Below are 15,487 nucleotides of genomic sequence, written 5' to 3'. Positions count from 1 at the left end.
CTGAGTACCCAAGCTTCACATTAGCTAAAAATGCCTCAAATAGGCACAGCTTCAATAAAGGGCTCTCTGAAACATTAACTTTCTCAAGACCTTAGGAAATAATGATTTAGGGTACATTTATCATTATCTCCAGAAGTGAGAATCTCAGGACCATTTCTGTTGGCACGGTGTTTTTTCCCCTGGTGTTTTGTCTGTTTCAACATTGGACTCATACGATTTACTGTTGTTTTTACTAAAGACATGACTTCAACAGCTGTATGTCTTATACTACTAGTTACACTGCTTTAGTTGAGCTGCTTTTACCAAAGCATTTGGGTCACTCTGGGCACTCCATCCTCTTCTTTTTTGTGTACTTTACCACGTACACAATACGTTCTGCACCCTAAGAATTTACTGGAATAAGTCTGAGCTCCCAGCAGTGCCAGGTGGCACAGGGAGTGGTGTGAGCCTGAGAAGCAGTCGCTGGACACCTGCTCTAGGGTCACTGAACAGGGATGATTAGGGGAAGGAGCCTGAGGAAGGAGCGAGGTCCCCAGGCAGCTGGCATCCCTCACCAAGGCACAGCCATGAAGCTTCCTTCAGGTTCACCCAGTGTCTCTGGGTTCCACCTTGCCCCTCCCGTGCCAGCCCTCAGGTACTGAGCAGCTTTTTCAAAGGCACCTTTTGATGTGGCTTTACCAGCTGCTGCTTCCCGGACCACCCTCTAGGGCTCTGCTCGCTGCATTCCCCGGGCTGTGACCCCTGCACCCACTGCCCCAGTGATCTGGGCCCCCGCTTGCCGTGGTGGCAGGGGGCACAGTGGAGGATTCGTCAGCTCTTATCGGGGGCCAGGGCCAGGGATAGATTTGAAGAGGGGGTGTCATCTGAGCAGAAGTTGTAGGAGGCACAGGCATTTGCCATACGGGAAGGGGTGGGACAAAGAGAAGTGATGTGTGGGTGTGTGTTCAGGTATGAGGTGGAGGAGGGGGGCGTGCCAGAAAGATGCACAGAGACCTGAAACTGCAGGATGTGCTCCAAAACTTTGCAAGCAGTTCGGTTTCGTGAGCTGCAGAAATGCTGGCGGGGGCCGTGGGCTGTGGGAAATGGCGCCTTCTCTACCCTTCTTTCCCAGTGGACCCTGGAGGGTTAAAAGCAAGGACGGCTTTTAATCAGACTTGATTTTTAGAGAGACCTTTGTCACCGTAACATCTGATCTGGTGGGAAATGCCTGATTTTTACGACGGTGGGAAATGCCTGATTTTTATTGCTGCTACCCATGGAAGGACCCTGGTTGGAAATCTTCATCCCAGTGGCTTTCCCAGAAGTTACAAGGGCGACAGATTTTTAGATCACATTCTCACCCAGAGAGCCTCCTCTGAGGTCAGTGGGAACACCTGTGTAAGCTGCTCACAGAAGCCAGCGTGCCGTCCCTCCCCAAAGCGCCAGCAAGTCCAGTTGATGCCTCCCTCCCATTTCTAGGTTGGTCTCCATCTCCCTCCACAAAGTGCACAAAGTACCATCGGTCCTCTTCCTGCTGTGAGGCAGACAGACCCAACCGCTGTGGCAGGCTTCTCTCGTGTTGATGTAAAGCCCTTGTCAACGCTGAGGAATTTTGCTGCATCAGATACTTTTTTCTACTGCCAGGATTAGAAGATATAGTAGCTGGAGTTTCTTCTTTTGTCCTCTGGCCTGTATTTCAGAATAGGAGAGGATTTTATGTTTTTAAAAATTTTCTAATTTTCAGTAACACGTGAAATAGTCCAAAGATACACAACGAAGTGTGTAATTTCCCCACCCCACCTCTGTTTCTATCCCCTGAAATAACCAATGACAGCAGCTTAGTGAGTGTCCTTCTATGTATTTATCTAGATGCACAGAAACATATTTCTATATATTCACACATTTAAATTTGGTTTTGTTTGTTTGACTCTTCCTGCCTCCCTCCCTCCCTTTTCTTTCTTCTTTTTTTTTTTTAAATTAATTAATTGATTGACTTATGGCTGCATTGGGTCTTCATTGCTGCCCACGGGCTTTCTCTAGTTGCGGAGAGAGGGTGCTACTCTTCGTTGCGGTACGTGGGCTTCCATTGTGGTGGCTTCTCCTTGTTGCGGAGCACAGGCTCTAGGCGCGCGGGCTTCAGTAGTTGTGGCTCGCGGGCTTAGTTGCTCCACGGCATGTGGGATCTTCCCAGACCAGGGCTCGAACCTGTGTCCCCTGCATTGGCAGGTGGATTTTTTTTTTTTTTTTTTTTTTGCAGTATGTGGGCCTCTCCCTGTTGCGGCCTTTCCCGTTGAGGAGCACAGGCTCCGGATGCGCAGGCTCAGCGGCCATGGCTCACGGGCCCAGCCGCTCTGCGGCATGTGGGATCTTCCTGGACCGGGGCACGAACCCGTGTCCCCTGCATCGGCAGGCGGACTCTCAACCACTGCGCCACCAGGGAAGCCCTGGCAGGTGGATTCTTAACCACTGTGCTACCAGGGAAGTCCCTCTTTCGTTCTTTCTTTCTCTTTTTACAAAAAACGAAGGCATCCCCTTGGCCGTTTTCTACAGTTGAAAACTAATGTCAGCATCTCCCCTTTGACCAGAACACGTGAACCCTTTTGGAAAGAGACCTTCAGCTTCCTTCTGGCTCTAACTAGCAACACATGTTTTACCTCCAGGACTCCCATTGTGTCTGGGGTTCCTGGAATCTGTGAGGCTTAGGGCTGGGATCCTCGTGAAGTCATTACTCTTTGAAAGAGATCTGAGGACTCACACAGCGAGGGCACAGGTACCTCCTATGAGACCCCAACCCCTCGCCCAATGATTCAGGGCTAATGCCAGTGTAACCACAGCTCTGTGTCAAGTTGACCTTGGCATCTTACAAAATCCTCTTTGAGATTAAGTTTGCCACTACCTACTGGTTTGTGTCAATTAAAGCTCATCATTTGGGAGATTAGAAAATTGTTCTCATCTTCCAGCTGCTTTGTAAGGAAAAGTTTTACCCCAGTGACTAAGCCAGGTCCACGAAATTGCTTGGAACGGTTCAACTGGTCAATGTGTTGCCAGTGCTGTGGATGAGGCAGCAAATGAGGGTATTGGCTTTTTATAAAGTGCTTGTTGTAAATGTTTAGGATCCTCATTAAGTCTGTCTGGTGGTGGCCTGAGTCCCACATCGTCCCTACGGACATACATGAATCTATGATGTAGTGATTGTGATACAAGGTTTTTATCTGTGGGTCATGGTCACTGCTCTTCAAGAAGTGAGCCACGTGGTGTCAAAAAGCCACCCCAGAAACCATGAGGAAAGCCTGTCGACCAAGAAGGCTGTGCTTACTGGACCAAATACAGTGAGATAAACCAGCACTTTGACCATCTTAGCAGCATCTCAGAAGAGAGAAGATGGGGAAGGGTATTTATGGGGTTTCAGTACCGCGGTTGGGCAATTTTAAAGAGAATTTGACAGGAATGCAGCCTAAGGTAAACTGTGAGCTTTGGGAGATGAGGATGTGCCAGTGCAGGTTCATTGGTTGTGACAAATGCACCATCTGGTGTGAGATGTTCATACTGGGAGGTTGTGTGTGTGGACAGGGGTGTATATGGGAACTCCCTGTAATGTCTGCTCAGTTTTGACGTGGACCTTAAACTACTCTAAAAAACAAAGATTATTAAATTCAAAAAAAACTTTTTGAATGTTATTTTATTTATATTTTATACAGCAGGTTCTTATTAGTTATCTATTTTATACATGTTAGTGTATATATGTCAATCCCAATCTCCCAATTCATCCCATCACCACCACCACCCCCGCTGCTTTCCCCCCTTGGTGTCCATACGTTTGTTCTCTATGTCTGTGTCTCTATTTCTGCCCTGCAAACTGGTTCATCTGTACCATTTTTCTAGGTTCCACATATATGCGTTAATATATGATACTTATTTTTCTCTTTCTGACTTCACTCTTGTTTAAAGAGAGTTTTGCAAGGCAGTATTGGGATTGGGCAGAGTTAGTTTGGACTGGGCAGAGTTATGTCATGCTAGTTGTTTTTTCTTTTAATAAATTTATTTATTTTAGGCCGCATCGGGTCTTCGTTGCTATGTGCAGGCTTTCTCTAGTTGTGGTGAGCAGGGGCTACACTTTGTTGCGGTGCACGGGCTTCTCACTGTGGTGGCTTCTCTTGTTGTGGAGCATAGGCTCTAGGCATGAGGGCTTAGTAGTTGTGGCTCGTGGTCTCTAGAGCGCAGGCTCAGCAGTTGTGGCACACAGGCTTAGATGCTCTGCAGCATGTGGGATCTTTCCAGACCAGGTCTCGAGCCCATATCCCCTGCATTGGCAGGCGGATTCTTAACCACTGCGCCACCAAGGAAGCCCCTGTCATGCAAGTTTTCATTATTTATTTATTTTCATAAAAATTTCATATCTTTAAGGTGGTGATGTTTGTTTGTTTGTTTGTTTTTGCGGTACACGGACCTCTCACTGTTGTGGCCTCTCCTGTTGCGGAGCACAGGCTCTGGACGCGCAGGCCCAGCGGCCATGGCTCACGGGCCCAGCCACTCCGCGGCATGTGGGATCTTTCCGGACCAGGGCACGAACCTGTGTCCCCTGCATCGGCAGGCGGACTCTCAACCACTGCGCCACCAGGGAAGCCCTGGTGGTGATGTTTTGATATACATATACAGAGTGAAATGATTACTTCAGTCAAGCTAATTAACATATCCATCTTTGTATACTGGAAATTTGCTAAGAGAGTAGATTCCAGGTGCTCTCACCACACACACACACGTACACAAATGGCAGCTATGGAGGACATACTAGTTTTATTTATTTTTTTAAAGTTTACCCATTTATTTATTTATTTTTATATTTATTTATTGGGTTGCACCAGATCTTAGTTGCAGCACGTGGGCTCCTTAGTTGTGGTATGCAAGGTCTTAGTTGCGGCATGCGTGTGGGATCTAGTTCCCTGACCAGGGATCGAACCTGGGCCTCCTGCATTGGGTGTGTGGAGTCTTATCTGCTGAGCCACCAGGGAAGTCCCAGGACATACTAGTTTTAGATTGTGGGTCCTGCAAGTTGAGGGCCATTGGACTTAATAAGTAAGCAGTTTTACTTAGTTTATAGTTTTCTCTTTCCAGAGTATTTCTTGCAGCAAACAGATGGATTATTTTCATTTGATCTCACTGTATTTTAACTGAGGGACAGGAAATTTGTTTCACTTCTCAGTGGATTCTACCAGATCAGGAAGATCACTGCCTTAAATCTCACAGAAAAGCTCTGATGATCGCAGATTATGCTTTGGGGACCTTAAGCAACTGGGAAGAAAGCTGGAACCAGGAGGTGTCAGGACCCACGGAGAACAAGTCTACGGTTCTCTGCCATTTTGAGGAGCAGTGAGTTGGCCTCTGCCCTTGAGGCGTTCTCTGGGCTGGGAACTGTGGTTTCCCGAGCTGGCTCTGGCTCCTAGGAGGACCTTGGGGTCTTTTACGTAAGTGGGACTTGAGAAAGACTTGGAAAGGACAGGGGAATTATGCAGAATAGTCCAGTGACTAAACAGATGTTAGTTACCAACCTCCCATGGCCGAACTCTGGCTAGGCTGTGTTAGCCATCTTTTCTTTTTCTCTTGTTGTTTTCTGTATTGCAGCTTATCCCCAGGTTCCTGACTCAGAAGGTTGAACTTACGACCCATTTTCTAAGATGGCCTTTTTACTTTTCCATTTCTAAGTGAGAAACTACAGAGCAAATCTAAATTCACATTTAATATAAAGCCCCGTGGAGCAGACCCCAGGCCAAGAACTAGGTTACTTGTAAACGTATACTCTTTTGCTGGTCTTGGGCCTTCCTGTTTATTGTTGAAGCCAGGAGATGGAGCCTACCAAGTAGCACAGTTTCCACAATGAAAAAAATAATAACTCAGAAGCAGTGTAACATAGTCAATTTGCCTTCCTAAGGCCAAATGAGTACTCTTTTTCAGTTTTTTCATTTTGGGGTTTGTTTCTTTCAAAACTATGTTCATTTGTCTGACACTATTTATGTTGTAATAATTCCTAAATCCTAAATCCAATTTCAGGGTCTGGGTGTTAGTATAGGGTCTCTAGCTGGCTGATCGGCTGGAAAGACTGCTTAATGATTTCCTTGCACAGCTGTTTGCTCAGAGGAACACCTATTTCTTTCTTTTTTTTTTTTTTCTTTGCGGTATGCGGGGCTCTCACTGTCGTGGCCTCTCCCGTTGCGGAGCACAGGCTCCTGACGCGCAAGCTCAGCGGCCATGGCTCACGGGCCCAGCCGCTCCGCGGCATGTGGGATCTTCCCAGACCGGGGCACGAACCCGTGTCCCCTGCATCGGCAGGCGGACTCTCAACCACTGCGCCACCAGGGAAGCCCTCTTTCTTTTTTTTTTGAACAGTACTTTGATTCATTGGACTTAAAGAGTTTACATACTAAATACTGAATAAGAAAGAAATAAAAAGCATGATTAAATAAATATGAAACTTCTCAATTCTGGCTTTCATGGCTTTCAGAGTATCATGCCTTGAAATAAAACCTTAAACTTGAATCAACGTACAGATGCCACTTCAGATCAGCACAGCTACATATGGTTTCCCTTTTTGCATGGTGTGTGTGTGTGTGTGTTCAAACTTGTGTTCCATGTAAGTTATTTTGAAAGATAAGTTTTAGATCATGAAATCATCAGAATATCTGACTGGTAATCATCATGGTGGTAGATAATGCACCTCTTACATTATTCCACCTTATTAACGCCCTTTAGTCCTAGTATGCTATACTATGCAGATGAATTGGCAGGAAAAATGAATACATTTATCTGTGAAGAAATGAGAGAGCCTGCATGGAAACACGTATTTCTCATTCTCTGTTTTCAAGGAGAAAGCGATCTGCCGCACCTGCGGCACAGGGAACCCTGCTCACCTGAGATACTGTGTCACCTGTGAGGGACCCCTGCCGTCATCGCAAGAGGTAGGTTGATTGCATGTGCCAGTCCTGTATTTTAATGGCTGATAAATGTTCGGTGTTAGTCTGCAGAGGGGAGAGGAAGTTTGTAGGGGAGGAGAGGGGAGAGACCAAAAGAAGCTGCTCATGGTAAAGTGAAAGCAACATTTCTGTGTTCACCAGTACAAAACTGTTTTCAAAGTCTTCAGGGTGATTCAATCAAGTCGGCAGTTTCTTACAATTTCATTTAGTGACTGCATGGCAGCCAGTGGGGTGGGGGCCGTTCACATTTCACTCACGGGCAGGCACATCTGTGTGGACTGTGCCTGCTGTGTTTTTTTGTTTTGTTTTGTTTTTTTAAGAAAAAATTTAAGCTTTATCTTGGTAAAACATTCCAGAATCCCTCAGATCACAGCATATCAATAAGCAAAATGTACACATACTGATTTTATACTGCATGTCAAGTCCCAAATTCCCGATCCTAGGAAAGCAAGTTGCAAAGTACAAGTGCTGGTAACAACTATAGGTAGTATTTTAAACAAAAATAAGTGAGTTTTCAGCTCTTAAGTGAAATGAGGCTTTAATCAAAAAGAGACTCAATTCCACAGTGTGCCTGCTGTGTTTTGAAATTGAGAGCATGGTGGGCACCCATCGTTGGGTTTCCTGCCAGCCTAACTTGAGTGTTTAAAATGAAGGAATTTAAATATAGTGAATAGGTTCCGTGTAGCTGATCTGTATTATGTTTATAAAATGTTCTGATGAAGTTTAAAATTACTTCCTGGTGGCTCTTGCCCTGGCCTAACAATTCCATGAAGAAGTCGGCATTTACTAGCCAATTTAGAAGAAAAATACTTGCTTCCTTGGGGGCGTTGTATAATATTTCTCTCTGTTTGGGGGGTTCTCATCTCGGAGCAATTACTTGGGAAGCTGGACAAGCACGTGATGGTCAGTGTAGTCAGCACGTTAGTATCAGCAGGCAGGGGGTTGCGATCCCGGGGCCGCCAACACAAAGTACCGCAAACCGAGTGGCTGGAAACAGCAGAATTTCATTGTGTCACAGTTTTGGGCACCTGAAGTCCAGAATCAAGATGCTGCCAGAGCCCTGTTGTCCGTGACGCTCTAGGGAAGGAACTCTCTCCAGCTCCCTGTGGAGTGCATCACCCCAGTCACCTGGCCACCTTCTCCCTGTATGACTTCACACCCTCTTCCCTCTGGGTGTGTATCTCTCTGTCTCCCTTTTTTATAAGGACACCAGTTATACTGGATGAGGGCCCCCCTAATGACCTCATTTTATAATAACTTGATTACCTCTGTAAAGATCCTATTTCCAAATAAGGTCACATTTTTTTTAAGAAAAAATTTAACCCTAGGTGCTGGGGTTAGGACTCCTCTTTGGAGGAGACACAATTTACCTTTAAAAAAATCTTTGTTTTTCATATACTTGTAACTTCTTTTCTCTGCTTTTATTTGAATTTTTCTTTTTAATTGTTGATTTACAACAATTCACCCCTTAACAGGAAGGTTGGCCAAGATATCTTTTTTTTTCTTTTTTTTAATTGGCCACACCACGTGGCTTGTGGGATCTTAGTTCCCGACAAGGGATCGGACCCGTGCACCCCTGCTGTGGAAGCACAGAGTATTAACCACTAGATGGCCAGGGAATTCCCCAAGGTATCCGTTAATGCTTTGTCTAATTACTGATAGTCTAAGACTAGCTGATTTAAAGGAACTCTTTTTGTTCCAAGTTTTATAGAGGTATTATTTATAAGCAATAAAACTCACCTATTTTAATTTTACAGGTTAATGACTGTTGGTAGTTATATACAGTCATTTAAACCACCACCACCGTAAAGATACAGAACAGTCCCGTTACCGTAAAAAGTTTCCTCATGTTCCTTGGCAGCTGAGCCCCTCCCATAACCACCAGCCCCAGAAAATACTCATCCCTTTGGACACTGTGGCATTGCCTTTTAAGGAAGTGTGTAGCTCTTGTGTGTGTGTGTTTGATTTCCTTCACTTACCATAATGTTTCGAGGTTCATTCATGTTGTATGTATTAATTTTTTTTAAATTTTGATAATTGGGCTTCCCTGGTGGCACAGTGGTTGGGAGTCCACCTGCCGATGCAGGGGACATGGGTTCGTGCCCCAGTCCAGGAAGATCCCACATGCCATGGAGCGGCTGGGCCCGTGAGCCATGGCCGCTGAGCCTGCGCGTCCGGAGCCTGTGCTCCGCAATGGGAGAGGCCACAACAGTGAGAGGCCTGCATACCGCAAAAAAAAAAAAAAAAAAAAATTTTTTTGATAATTGAGTACTATTCCACTGTATGGATATAATATAACGAATTCATCCATTCACCAGTTAACAGGCACTTGGGTTGTTTCCAGTTTCAGGCTATTATGAATAATGCTGCTGTGAACATTCCACATGCAAGTTTGTGTGTGGACGTAGTTTTCGTTTCTCTTGGGTCAATACATAGGACTGGGATTGCTGGTTCCATCTAAGTTCCCCTTTAATTTTATAAGATGTTGCCGTACTTTTTCCCCAAAGTGTCTATACCGTTTTACATTCCTACCAGTGAGATATGGAGGTTCCAGTTTCTCTGCATTGTCACCAACACTTGGTATTATCAGGCGTTTTTTTCATGACTTCCCCTCTTTACCATTTTAATGTCTGTAGGATCTGTAGTGCGACCGCCTCTTTCGTTCCAGATGTTTGTAATTTGTGTTCTCAGTTTCCTCTCTCTCTCTCTCATCCTTTCTCTGCCTTTTCTCTCTTTTTCTCAGTCTCTCTCTCCAGCTAGAGACTTATAATTTTTTTAAATTAATTAATTAATTAATTTTTGGCTGTGTTGGGTCTTCATTGCGTGTGGGCTTTCTCTAGTTGCGGTGAGGGGGGGGCTACTCTTCGTTGCGGTGAGTGGGCTTCTCGTTGTGGTGGCTTCTCTTGCTGTGGAGCACAGGCTCTAGGTGCACAGGCTTCAGTAGTTGTGGCACATGGGCTCAGTAGTTGTGGCTCACGAGCTCTAGAGCACAGGCTCAGTAGTTGTGGCGCATGGGCATGTGGCTCCTTGGCACGTGGGATCTTCCCAGACAAGGGCTTGAACCCGTGTCCACTGCATTGGCAGGTGGATTCTTAACCACTGCACCACCAGGGAAGTCCCATAGAGACTTAAAACTTTTATTGATCTTTTTGGAGAACTAGCTTCTGGTTCACTGATTTTCTTTATTTTTTGGTTTCGTTTTTTGGAATTTTGCTCTTTATTGTTTCCTTTCTTCTCTTTGTTTTAGATTTTAATATTCTCTTTCTGATTTCTTAAGGTGAGAATTCAAATCTTTGATTTAAAATTTTTCTTCTTTTTAAAAAGAGACTACAAATTTATCTCTAAGAACTTCTTTAGCAATATTCCACAAATTTATGTAAGTTGTATTTTTATTATAATTCAGTTTAGTTTTATTAAAATTTTATTAAAGTATATTTTCTAATATCCCTTGTGATTTCTCCTTTGACCTATGATTTATTTATAGGTTGGTTGTTTAATTTCCAAATATATGGGGTTTCCCTCATCCTATTGTTACTCATTTATAATTTTATTCCATTATAGTCAGAGAACATACCCTGTATGATCTGAGTTATTTTCAGTCAATGAAAATTGTTTTATGGTCCAGTATATAATCTAACCTGGAAAACATACCAGCTGCACTTAAAAGTGTGTTCTGTCATTGTGGGTATTCTATAAATATCACTGAAGTCAAAGTGTAATGTTGCACAGATCTTATATGTCTTTGCTGATCATATTCTAATTGTTCTGATAAATGCTGAGAAAGGGGTATTAAAACCTCCAACAGTGATTCTGGAATTGTTCACTTCTGTCTTTAATTCTGTCACTTTTTGCATCATGTATTTTGTTGAGCACATAAACATTTTTTATTGTTATGTCTTCCTGGTGAATCTAACCTTTATCATTATGAAATTTCCCTCTCTATCTCTTGTAATACATTTTTCCCCCTAAACTTGTTTCAGCCTATATTGATACAGAACCACTCCAGCCTTCTTTTTTATTGTTTACATGGAATATTTTAATCTATGTATTTACTTTCAGCCTGTATAGTTGGACCTTGTCTGTGGCTTCCATATAGTTGTTTTTCCTTTTTATTTTTTAATTTTTTTAATTTTGTTTTTCCTTTTTTAAAAAAAAATCCATTGTGATAATTTCTGCCTTAAAAGTGGAATGTTTTGTCCATCAAAGGTTAATATAATTATTGATATGTTTGGGTTTTGAGCTACCATTTTATTATTGATTTCTAGTTTTCCCATCTGTTTTGTTTCCTTTGTTCCTACTTTCTTGACTTTTGGGGGTTTTTGAATACTTTTTCGAATTATATTTTAATTTTCTCGTTGGCTTTTTAGCTGTATTTCTTGGCATTATTTTTTAGTAGTTGCCCTAGTGATTAAAATATACATTTTTAACTTTTTAGTCTAATTAGTTATTATTGTACCGCATCAGGTTAAATACAGAAATCTTGCAACTATATAGGTTCATATCCTTTCCCCCATCCTTTATGTTACAGTTATACATATTACACCTTTATACATCATAAACCCTTCAAGAATGTTGTGGTTTATGTTTTAAACAGTTGTATGGCTTATAAAGAAATTAAGAGAAAAAAGAATATATATATATATATACGCATATACGTATGAATGTATATATGTAAAACTGAATCACTGTGCATTTCATTGAAAGGTCTGAAGGCTTTGTATTTAGAAACCCAGATTAGCAAGTTTTCTATCAAAACCCTGCTTTAACAGCAGGATAAATTGAAATTTAGGTCTGAAGGAAAAGTTTCCAAAGGGTTTCTCCTTTGATTTTATCCCAAATAGTCTTCCTTTAATTGCACATAAATGGGGCGAGGATAAGTATATATTAAAGGGGTCTTCTTTCTCAGAATCTGTGGTTGTTGGGAGCTGGTGTAGCCTCTTTCTGGATAGATGTCCGTTTTAGGGCAACGGAGCAGTCCCTGAAGTAAAACAGGATACACTGGGCGCATAGTTTTCTTTCCTGAGTAAACACTTTCTATAATGTGTGCACACATTCCATTATCAATGGAGTCGGTTATTCATTGATCGATTGATTCATTCAGTAACTACTTGAATGGCTCCCAGGTGCCAGGTCCCAGGTCCTGTGCTTGTGGGGAAAAGTGTGAAATGAGAGTCCTTTCCCTTCAGGAAATCAGGTCTAGTGGGAAGGAAGCTGACACAGGGAACCTGACCCTGTGCTGAGCACTCCTGCGGACTGCGCTGCGCTTAACCAGGTGAAATCCCGCCGCAGGAGCGCCCCGTGAGGGAGCCACTGTGTCGAAGAGGCTGCATGGAGTCGTGGATGAAAGCCAGGCTATAGCGTAGAGTCAGCTGGCCTGGGTTCAGATCGCGGGGCTCACCCCCGCGGTGCCTCGCTTTCCCTCATCAGTAAACAGAGCCGACCAGGGAACCCGCGTGCCACCTCTGCCGTGGGGTTTAGCAGTGGGAGCAAAGATTCTAGTCCAGGTCCGCCTGCCAGAGTCTCAGAAAGTCTCACGAGACAATCCCAACTCCCTCCCGCAAAGAAAATAATTCTTCTCCTGTGTCAGGAGTGGCAAGTAAGTTGACATTGCCAGATGGAAACCAGAGTCCGAAGGAGAGAGGATGAGCCTCGGCCGTGACCTCTCAGGCCGCCCCCTCTTCTCAGGCTTTTTCTCTAGTAACATCCTCACAGCGAGGGCGGTGGGCACGCTGCCTTCGGCGTCCCAGGTAACGGGGGCTTCAAGATATGTGAGGCACCAGTTCCCTCGACTTTCCATGAAGGAGCGCATGTTCTTTGTTCTAATTTATTCACTGGTGAAGCTCATCATAGTTTTACTCTTTGGGGCAGAAGTACCACCGTATTTCCAGAGTTTGCACTGGTCTGGGGCTTCCTTCTCTTCTGGATTGGGAGGGGGATTGGAGTATTGACCCGCCTGTACGGCCCTGTGTCCACCCGTCCACGTGAGAGCAGGGGAAGCTTGATATGGAGCCTCCATGGGGGTTTTAACACAGCTTCTCTGTGCCTCAGGGTCCCCCAGAGCCAGGCTCCTCCCTTCCACAGCCTTGCTGAAATCGCTTCTTGGGATTTGGGTCCTAGCACCTATTTGCCTAAGAATCTGCAGACAGAGATCATTAGTTCTCTCAAATTGAGAAGGTCTCTCATTGCTGTTTTCATCTGCATTTTTTGAGGTTAAACCTTTTCATTCATCTGTTGACTCCTGGTGTTTTCTTCTTTTATGAATTGTCTACTTACCTTTTTAATGAAACACTCAGAATTATTTATTGGAGTAAGGGTCACATGTAAATAATGCAAGAGGTTTGTGTGAAGGGTTAGTCTCCCTTCCCATCCTAGTCCCACGGCTCCTACCCCCAGAAGTAATCACTGTTACCCACTTTCTAGAGGTCTTCTTTCAGCCATTCGATGCATTGATAAGTAATTGGTAGTTTAATATGAACACAGACCCAGTTCTTTGCTCCTAGCAGTGGATCTCATTAGTAACCTCCTCATTTTTTCTGCTTCTGTATGTCCCGTGTTGCGTTTAGACCATCCCCTGGTGCTGGACGTTTAGGGCTGGCTGTTTCCAGTTATTTCCTCTAAAACCACAATCCTGCAGGGAATGGTCTTAAATATACTTCTTTGTGAATTTGTCCATCTGTAGGATAAATTCTAGAAGGTAGAATTACAGGGTCAGAGGGTATGGGCATGTGTTCTTTGGACGGCTGCAGATTGTATGGTATGGGCATAATTTGTATGAGAAAATTGTGTCTCTGATATCCATGAAAATATAAAAGTATTTTCTATCCTCTAGGCTGGCGTTGCAACTTGCTACTCCGTTTGTTATAAATGTGGAGCCAGCAATCACCCATCTGCACGATTCTGTGGCTCCTGTGGTATTTACGTGAAGTCCTTGGCAAGACCTAGTGTGGAGAACAGCTTGGCTCCAGCTGCTGGAGAACCTGGCCCTTGTGCTGAGGTGAGGCCTCCATGGTAGTAAGAACTGGACCCAGGAAGGGGTTGTGACTCTGAATTTGTGTTCTCGACCCTGTGAGCCAACCCAGGGGAAGAGAGCCGAAACACTTAGACCTTTCTCGTGGACTTTCAACTGGGTGTGTAAATACCTTCAACCACGTTATGTTTTAAACACTTGAGTGATTTCTTCAGAATTCAAAGATGTAAATATGCATTTATCTATAGTAAATCGAGGTCTAACTGCGTGTGCAAGGTAATAGATGTAATGTCATTAGGGAGCTTTAAAATACATGGGATAGAATGTACTCTCGTCTCGTGAATTTCTTATGTAGCACGCCAAGAACGTTCCCCCTGCTCTTTTATATTTTAGAAAACTTATATTGGGTTCATAAAATTGCTTTCGCCATTTATAACAACTGGGCATATTTGAGGAAAATCTCACAAGGTTATTTTCAGAAGGACTTAATCTGTAACCAGCTTTGTGTTAGACTTTTATGAATTTGTCTAAGCTACAGAAAGACTTTTCTGGTTTCTTCTCTTCTTTAGATTCTTCAGGTCTCTTCATTAGAAGAATTTGAAGCTTGATGATTGTTAGAGAGAATGCACATGCACTCAGCAACTTTGCATTCATTTTTAGGGAGTTCATGGTTTCTTAACCCAAATGAAAACACTTGCAGATCCCGGGACTGCCAATAACCGAGGTGGCACCTTTGTGCAAATGAGACATGGTGTTTTTTTTCTCAAGACAATTGACTGCCATCTGTTGGAAATTGATTGTAATTTACTAATTTTGTTAGCCATTTTATTTTGCCATAAAAATTGTCCTAATAAATATGCAAACATACAATGTCCACTATGTGAATATTACCCCTTTAGATGCAATGCTTTTGTGCAGTGTGCAACGCACATATCCTTGCATGGTGGTCCTCGCAGGTCCCCAGGCCCAGATGCAGGAGAGTGTCTCAGAGGAAATGTTGGTGCCCAGTAGTTGAGTGTGGATGGGTAGTAAAGTCTACGCTCCTCTGGATTGTAGGGCTGAGAGGATAGATTTCCAGACCTCAGGCGGCAGGACAGGGAGCATCCGCTGATTTGCTGAATTTGAGACAGTCAGTGGACAAGGGGTGGGGCTGGCTTCAGGCCTCAGGCTGGGAGTTGCTGGGAAAAACAAGCAAAGAAGGTGAGGCAAGGCCTGAAAACCCCTTTTAGTTCAAAGTACAGTGTTTTGGAGATACTTTTACTCCTGATTAGAATTGTTTTCTGTGATAAAATGGAGAATTAATTAATTTATATTATATATATATATATATATTTTTTTTTTTTTTTTATGTTTTCTGCCTTGCTCATACAGCCTCGATCTGCCTGGCAGCCCCTAAATGTTCCTTTTCCCAAGCCTGATGCTGGGCCTAAGAAGGATGTGGGCACACAGACCACGGGCCTGTTCTACCCATCTGGGACCCTCCTGGCAAAAAAAGAACTGGAAATGGCTTCTCAGAAGCAGAGGCAGGAGAAAATGAGTGACCATAAACCTCTCCTCACAGCCGTCAGCCCAGGGA

General features: G+C 43.8%; 1 protein-coding gene across 2 annotated transcripts in view; it reads left to right on the top strand.

Annotated features, from left to right (window-relative positions):
• DZANK1 (double zinc ribbon and ankyrin repeat domains 1) overlaps positions 1–15,487 on the top strand; it is a 74,945-nt gene that overhangs the window by 33,482 nt on the left and 25,976 nt on the right. For both annotated transcript variants that reach the window (XM_024753733.1, XM_024753734.1), the window contains exons 10-12: positions 6,837–6,929; positions 13,774–13,938; positions 15,283–15,487. The exon at positions 15,283–15,487 ends at the window's right edge or, in 1 of these variants, runs on beyond it. In XM_024753733.1, coding sequence (XP_024609501.1) covers positions 6,837–6,929; positions 13,774–13,938; positions 15,283–15,487 — 463 coding nt within the window. The remainder of the gene's footprint in view (positions 1–6,836; positions 6,930–13,773; positions 13,939–15,282) is intronic.

The sequence above is a fragment of the Neophocaena asiaeorientalis genome, unplaced genomic scaffold (genome assembly GCF_003031525.2).
Source record: "Neophocaena asiaeorientalis asiaeorientalis breed wild unplaced genomic scaffold, Neophocaena_asiaeorientalis_V1.1 scaffold302, whole genome shotgun sequence".
NCBI lineage: Eukaryota > Metazoa > Chordata > Mammalia > Artiodactyla > Phocoenidae > Neophocaena > Neophocaena asiaeorientalis.
Note: the sequence above shows the minus strand (reverse complement) of the source record. Positions and strands in the feature narration are given on the sequence as shown.